The sequence below is a fragment of the Triticum aestivum genome, chromosome 3A, assembly GCF_018294505.1.
Source record: "Triticum aestivum cultivar Chinese Spring chromosome 3A, IWGSC CS RefSeq v2.1, whole genome shotgun sequence".
Taxonomy (NCBI): Eukaryota; Viridiplantae; Streptophyta; class Magnoliopsida; order Poales; family Poaceae; genus Triticum; species Triticum aestivum.
In genome coordinates this window covers 74304009-74311884 of record NC_057800.1, presented here as the reverse complement: position 1 = coordinate 74311884, position 7876 = coordinate 74304009, and the positions used below count along the sequence as shown (strand labels likewise).

Genomic DNA, 7876 nt, shown 5'->3' with positions numbered 1-7876 from the left:
CCAAAGAATCCAGTCCGTCGCCTGATTCCCGGTTCAGGTCTTGAGTGATATCCTCCCTTCCGCGGACATCCGGCTTGGAGGGATCGGGAATCCGGACGTAGCGAGTCCTTAGGATAGATGAAGGGTCGCCGCACTGTCCCTCTACCACAGCAACGTGATGGGTAGCTTGGGGAGAGTTAATCTCTCTCAGATCGGTTTTAGGCCCAATTTGGTCGTAATCCGTAGCGACTCTCAGGGCGGCGAAGCGATCCAAGAGCTCATTTATGGAGGAAAGCTCTATTGGATTTAACTGCTCGGCAAGTTCCGAGTTGACATGAAGATTGTTTTCGATGGCTCGAGAGGTCATCGTCGGCGTAGAAGCCGAACAGGTGGTCATAAGAAAACCACCTAGCCGGAGGGTTTGGCCGACAGCCAAAGCTCCCTTAGCAACGGTGCCGTCTTTAAAGACGGGGCGAGGCATCCTTCCTGATGGCGACGACACAGAGGAACTCTCAATGAAAGCACCAATGTCGGTGTCAAAACCGGCGGATCTCGGGTAGGGGGTCCCGAACTGTGCGTCTAGACTGGATGGTAATAGGAGGCAGGGGACACGAAGTTTTACCCAGGTTCGGGCCCTCTCGATGGAGGTAAAACCCTACGTCCTGCTTGATTAATATTGATGATATGGGTAATACAAGAGTTGATCTACCACGAGATCAGAGAGGCTAAACCCTAGAAGCTAGCCTATGGTATGATTGTTGATGTGTATGTTGTCCTACGGACTAGAACCCTCCGGTTTATATAGACACCGGATAGGGTTAGCGTTACATAGAGTCGGTTACAATGGTATGAGATCTGAACATCCGTATCGCCAAGCTTGCCTTCCACGCCAAGGAAAATCCCCTCCAGACACGGGACGGAGTCTTCAATCTTGTATCTTCATAGTCCAGGAGTCCGGCTGAAGGTATAATTCGGCTATCCGAACCCCCTCTAATCCAGGACTCTCTCAGGAACCCTAGCCGCCTCCACCGCCGGCCCTCCTCCACCCTCCCCTCCCCCTCGCCGCCGCCGAGGGCCACTACCGGGCAAATCCCGAGCAGTGCCGACGGCGACGGGGCTTCTCCCCTGGCGCGGTTCTCCCTCCTTCCTCGCGGCGGCGCAATTGTTCCTGATGGTGGCTTGGTGGCGCGACTCTTTGAAGCTTCGGTGGCGGCTCGTTCTGTGGCGAGGTGGAGGGCTTGTCCCCGTCCGGTGGTGCTGCCTCGACAGCTCCTGCAGCCTTGGGCTCTTGACCCTCGAATCTGGGTGGTGCTCGAGCCGAGCCGATGCAGCCTGTGAGGCGTGGTGTCGTCGGGTCTTGTGGCCTCTGGGCACCGCGGAGGTACCGGCGGTGGCGTGTGCTCGTCCTGGTGGTGCTGGTGGTGGCGACGGCCCGTCCATGAGAGATGGAGTTTCTTCGAACATATCTAGGTGAAAACATGCTTTCGGCTACTGCCAAGGCCGGCGGTGGCGCCGCTGTCTACGTCGTTCCCTTCTTGAAGACATCGCCGTGAAGAAGTTCAAAGCCACTCTCTGCTACCTCCGTGGGAAACCCTAGATCGGTAGATCGGATGACAACGGTGCTCTGGTATCATTTCCCCCTTGGGGGCGTCAATCTTGGAGGTACACACGGACTCGTGGGACCACAGGACGACTTCTTTGATGGGAGGTGCTTCACCTTATACATTCAGGGCGGCGGATCTCGGCGGCGTAGCGCCGTGGAGACTCAGCGCCCGATGCGTGGAGATGGACTCGCGCAGGAGGATGTTGTCTGGAATCATGGTGGCGTTGATGGCAGAGAGGCATGGCAAGGTCGGTGCATTAGTTTCTGCTCTGAATATGGATTGGTGGAGGATGGCGGCGACGACACATAGAGTGCGTTGGACCAGTTTGTGCCCCAAACCCAATACGTGTCTTGGTTGGGGCCTCTGCATTTAGATGTTAGGCATTTATGCGATGTTTGTTTGGTATTAGACTCGGACTATCGGCACTCCTTCATCAGGTGGATAGGTATAGCGACGGTTATTGCTAAGATGCTGGCTTCAGACTACTTGATGTATTACTTTATAATGTCTTTATGAATAATTAATAAAATAGCTGCATGCATCGTTCAGATACAGATGTCAGGGGTAATCATCTTTCTAAAAATCTAAATTCTACATGTGTGTCCTTTTTTTGGTCCTATACATCGATCAGAAGAAATTGGACCTGAACCAACACTGTTCGAGCAGCACCACAAACAAACAACCGGCAAAGATCAAGTTCACACGAAGTATTTGTGCAATTATACCACTAAGAACATACTAGTACTAGTATTAGATTAGAGCATCCGACGAACGCATCTAGTTAGAAGTAGAAAAAAAGCACCAAAATACGGCCACGATGGCCCCCAAAATAGCAGCAGCGTCACAGACACGGCTCTAATTATAGCCGTGATTTCATCCTCATACGTGCGTACGTACGTAGTAGCAAAACAGGATTAACCCTCGTCACAGACACGGCTCTAATTATAGCCGCGGCCGCCGGCCTCTTCCTGCTCCCGGCCGCCGTCAGCTGCGAAGAACACACAAGGAGATAGCGATTTGGTTCAGTTAGTGCTGATTCGACCGGCGTATGCCATAGTGCGCAGGATTCAGACTTATTCCGGAGATACTCACCGACGAGGCTGGCAGGTCGGAGCTCTTCAGCCCTCGCAGCCTCTTCGCTGTGACGATGAACATCCTGCACGCGTGCACAGACGAGATTTGTCAGTTCATCAGAATCAGCATAGTTACAACTTGTCTCAGGTGTTGACTTACTGCCATGGGACGTCCCCGACCAGCATCCTGTCGCCCTCGTCGTCCTCGTACACCAGCGTGTACTCGCCGCCGGCGATCGCGTCGGGGGCAGCGGCGGCGTCCCTTTGAGCTACATGCACAGGCAGGAAACACTGGCATGAGTGAGACCAGGAGAGTACAAGGCTGACTGACAGCGTAAGATCGATGATGCATGGTGTGTGTGGGTATGTATCTGTACCGGCGAGGAGGCTGCGGAAGAGCTTGTCGACGGTGGCGGAGAGGTCAGCGTAGCTGCCGTCCTCCTTGAGCTCCACCTTCCGCCCGATGGGGACGCCGTCCATGTTGACCTTCACGAACAGGCCCTTCCGGCCCGCAGGCTCGTCGGCGCCCTTGTCTTTGCTTGCCCTGCCGTCCTCCTTGGACGACGACGGCTTGGAGGCGGCCAGGTTCCGCCGGAACGAGCGCACCGGCGGCCACCCCACGACCGGAGCTGCTGCTGCTGCCGGCCTGCACGTACGTGGACGAAGTATAAAAGAACAGGACGATCATCAGATCAACGCTGCAACTGTGAAAATAAAGTTTTTGCCTACTTGGCCTTGGAGCCGTTGCTTCCTCCATCAGGATGGCGAGCAAAATCACCGGCGCCGGCGCCGCTCGACTCCTGCCCGTCCAGACCTGCCACCACAAACGCAGACAAATCCATGAAAACTCGGATGATCAACAAGTATGTAGCAGGCAGGGAGCAGCAAGAAGAAGAAACTAACGGATCGACGTCGCAAAGCAGACGTACCTGCAGGTGGTGCTGCCGGCTTGGTGAAGTAGGCGGGGAGGCCGAGGCTGAGCTCCAGGCCGCTCTCCCCCGCCGCCGCCTCCCTGAACCCGCTCCACGCCATGAGTGAGTGAGAGTCAACCGCCCCTAGCAAGCTCGCTCCCTCGCCGGCGCTGCTCCCAGCTCAGGCGACAAATCAAGACAGCGATGGAGACAGAGGAGCTGGCTCCGACAAGTCACGACTCACGACTCACAAGCGCGGCTCTCCTCTCCTCGTGCGCGGTGACAGGCGGGGGCGGAATATATGGCGGAAGAGAGAGGCGAGAGGAGGGCACAGTGCAGGTGCTGGACGCCCGCCCGCCCACCTGAGACCGAGACGAGGTGAAAGAGCCCGGCGCGGCGCCCGGGGAGTATAGTACTGTGCCTGCCTGCCTGCCTGCCTGTGCGCTAGAGCTAGAGCGACCAAAAGGCGGTAGGGGTTTGCGGGAAAGGGACAAGGTTTGAGCGTTTTGAGGAGGGCGGGCGCGTATTCAAAGCGAGCAGGCAGCAGCAGCAGAGCAGGCTACGCTACGTACTAGGCGCGAGGAAAGAAGAAAGAAACGGCTCTGGATTGATTGCTACGAGCAGCACTGGCACGAATCTAGGCCATGAGAGGAGGGAGGGAAGGCCCGGAGACGGAGGGATTCCGGCGTAGCTGAGCAGACGCCGCGAAAGGAAACGAGAGCATCTAGATGCCCACCAGAGCCAAGCACGCAGCGGCTAGCTAGGCCAGCAAGCAACGGCTGCCTACGACCTCTCTCTCTCGTCTCTCTCTGCTGCGGGTTTGTGTGTGGAAGGGCTGGAGAAGGAAGGAGCGAGTGTGTGGGTTGGGCTCGGTTGTGGTGCACTTGTTGCGCTTATAAACGGGAGGAAAAGCGGAAAGCGCAACGGAGGAAAGGGGAGCCATGAACCAAAAGCGATCCCACTGTTTCCATTATTCATTCGTGATCTGATGGCTTCATCATGATTCCCTCTAGGGCGCAAACATATCTTGATATCCCAACCCCGGCCTGATCCGGCGGGCCAAATTCCATTCCGCCACACGCGCCACCCTCCGTGTTTTGTCGTCCCGACTCCCCACTGTATTTTTGCTACTAACATACTGTACTTAGAACAGTGCCTTAGTAAAAATTGTGAGTGCATAGTGCCCTAAGGGCATCTCCAGCCGTTGGCCTCACGGGAGGGGCAAAAAATCACCCCATAGGAGCGCACCGGCGCTAAACCGCGCACTAGGGACGTGATGCCCCCCAGTCGCGGCCTCCCACGGATTTTTAAAAAAATCAAATACGGTGCAAACACGACTCAAATTTAATGCAAACATCGTCGAGTTCGTTTAAATTTAAACATACTTTACAAAAAAAGGAAAAACTACCGCGGGCTACCCCCGCCGTCTCCCTCGCCGCCCGCCTCGCCGCCCGCCCACGCGGTTCTACATGCCGAAGAGGCGGTAGAACCACGTGTAGTCACCGCCGCCGTCGTCGTCGTCGTCGTCGTCGCCCCCGCGACGCCTCCGCCGTCCCAGCTGCTGCATCCCTTCTCAGGTTGGCCCGGCGGGTTGGACGGTCCGGGAGCGTCGTCGTCGTCGTCGCTGAGGACCACAACGTCGTGCTCGTCCTCGCGCCCACGCTTGCGGGCGGCGATCTCCTCCAGGGCCCGGCGCTGCCGGACCATCTCGTCGCGGAGGTAGTCGTCCCGCGCCCACCGCAGGGCGTCCTCGTTGGAGAAGCCACGCCGGGCTATCTCCTCGTACTCCACGGGGAGGCCGGGTTCCGGCTTGGGCTCCGGCTTGGGCTCGACGAGGACGAAGCGGCCGGTAGGGGAGGCGTTGTCGTCGATGCGGACGCCGGAGCTGCGGGTGCGCGCGCTGACAGGCGCGCCCTGGGGCTCCGGCTTGACGGGGCGGAGGTGGAGGCAAGGGAGCCGCCGGACGAGCAGGAGGACCCCCCGGTCCCCATGCGCCTCGGGGTCCAGGAGCTTTCCCGGCGGCATGTGAAGGACGGGGGAGCGGGGTACTCGAGGCGCGGCGTGTTGCCACCCTCGATGTACTCGAGGACGGCCTCCAACGTGCGCCCGGGCACGCCCCACCACCGACGCCGGCCGACGGCGTTGAGCCTGCCGGAGGGCTCGACGCTGTTGCTGGCCTCGAGCTGCTCGGCGTGACAGCGACGGAAGTAGGGCTTCCAGAGCAGGCTGTCGGGGACGTACCGTGGCCCCTCCCTCGCCGCACGCGACAGGGTCGAGCGGATGCGTGCGATTTCCGCACGCCGCGCCGCGCCGGTGGGTATCGGAGGCACCGGCACGCCGCCGGCGCTGATCTTCCATGCCCCGGGTACCCGCATGTCCGGCGAGACCGGGTACTCGGCCTCGAAAAGGAGGCGAGCCTCGCTCTCGTGAAGATGGCGGCGGCCGAAGCCGTTCGCCGCCGCGCCGTCGTCTGGGAAGCGCTTGGCCATGGGTGCTGGAGACGGCGAGAAAGAGGAGAGGGAGGAACGACGACGGCGAGAGAAAGGAGAGGGAGGAACGACGACGGCGAGAGAGTACGAGTCGCCGAGTGCGCTGGGGCGCGTCTTATATAGGCTGAGGCGCCGCCCGTGCGCGAGCCTCCATGAGTACGCGTGGCGGGCGAGGGAGGGTGAGGGACGCGCGTCATCCGGTCTTCACTGTGCCGCCCGTGAGGCATCAATGGCGCAGGCTGACCGGCGCGGCAGCGCGGCAGCTTTGGCATTGATTCGCCGCGGAAAACGAGGCGGTGAGGACGATGAAGGGGCGAGAAGAGGGTAGAGTCGCTGACGCGGCGGGCCCGCGGCTGTTTCACGCCAAAACAGTTCGCCCCGGCGCCCCCGGGCGCCCCAGCGCGCCGTGTTCGACCTAGGTCCGCCGGCGCTGTTTTCGGTCCAAGCCGGCGAAAATCGGGCTCCTGAAGGCGCGACTGGGCCGATTTTTCGGCGCCGGCGCAAAAAAAACGTCTAGGGAGACTTTCCTGGGGTGCGGCTGGAGATGCCCTAAAAATCGTCTGTCTGTCGCAACACTTTCCAAGTGTATTCTTTTGCTAATATAATAAAATTGTCTGAAGGATTTACAACTGTTAGCGTTGCTGTGGATGGCAACAGTAAAATAAAAGCTGTCTTGGAATCGTATAGTCTCATATCGCCGGCAGACAGCAGAGAAAAGTAATCCCACGGGTCATGGCCATGGCTTATCCCAAGAGTACTGGTGACACACAGTGTCACAGTGGCATCGTTTTCAATAATGCCAGCCATTCTAGTGGGCAGTGTTCAGTGTAGCGTAGGCCCCCTCTTTGATTGGTGTAACTAGATTCGCCCATGAAAGTGACAAATTTGCCAGTGTTCGATACGACTACAGAGAGTTGGATAAGATAAGCTCGGCACTTACTAATCGTTACTGTATCACCCCCTTCCTATCATAATTAAACTAGATTTAATTAAGAGTTCCAAGTGATCTCCAATGATCTCATGCGTGCTAGATTGAGTATAAATATTACTAGTAGGACGCTATGAGCCGGGGAATCGGTTGTGTTGGCTCCTTTTTAGCTAGTGCTCTCTGGTTGTTGATTAACCACGTATGGCAACCCAAACGCATGCATAAGGACCGAGGGGAAAGCGACCGATCGGCGCCCTTTTTTGTACAATTATCGCATGCTGCATCCGTAGGACGTAGACGTGTTAACTGCAAAGGGTAAAAGCAAATCTCCGAAGAAAGATATATATACATGAGGTGAGATGCCCGGAAAGATAGTGAACGGGCACTGGTCGGTCATGTTAACCTCTAGAGACCACACGTTATGTTGCAAGATATGGGCGTTGCAAGGGACATCTTGTTACATAATTGAAGCGGCGAAACCGCTGAGATCAGTATGATGGAAGTTCGGTCTCTCGGCTCGTGTAAATTGAAAAGGGGACGAAAAACTCTTGATATGGCATTATTGAAATTACGTTTTTGTTTCTTAATCGACTGAGTCATAATCACTCACCCGTCGAAAATTAAAGATACCGAGAGAACTTCTTTCTCGTGACTTATTATTAAGTGGGGTGACTTCTCGAATCCAAGTGAGTGCGTTATTTTGCCACTTTGTGTGATCGACCGCAGTCACATCTCATATATTTCTCCTTGTATACTTCAAAGAATGCAGGACTAAGAAATCGAAGAATATTGATGATATCAGGACATTGACGAATTGTAAAAAGGAAAAAGGTACATGAATTGATAGAAATAAGTTCTTTTACATGATCCGCGCGATGTCATTTAAGACAAT

At 56.5% G+C, this 7876-nt stretch overlaps 1 protein-coding gene across 2 annotated transcripts; it reads right to left on the bottom strand.

Annotated features, from left to right (window-relative positions):
- Positions 1–2141: 2141 nt before the first annotated feature.
- On the bottom strand, positions 2142–4446 carry LOC123060380 (auxin-responsive protein IAA2). Of its 2 annotated transcripts, none has more exons than XM_044483078.1 (6): positions 3586–4446; positions 3386–3470; positions 3034–3302; positions 2817–2947; positions 2676–2739; positions 2142–2571 (listed from the first exon to the last, which is right to left on the bottom strand). In XM_044483078.1, exons 1-6 carry the CDS (start codon positions 3686–3688, stop codon positions 2522–2524), a joined length of 702 nt encoding a protein of 233 aa, XP_044339013.1. In that variant the 5' UTR covers positions 3689–4446; the 3' UTR covers positions 2142–2521. The 2 variants fall into 2 exon arrangements, with proteins under 2 accessions (XP_044339013.1, XP_044339012.1); XM_044483077.1 differs by having other exon boundaries at positions 2272–2571; positions 2817–2925; positions 3586–4443.
- Between the last annotated feature and the right edge of the window lie 3430 nt (positions 4447–7876).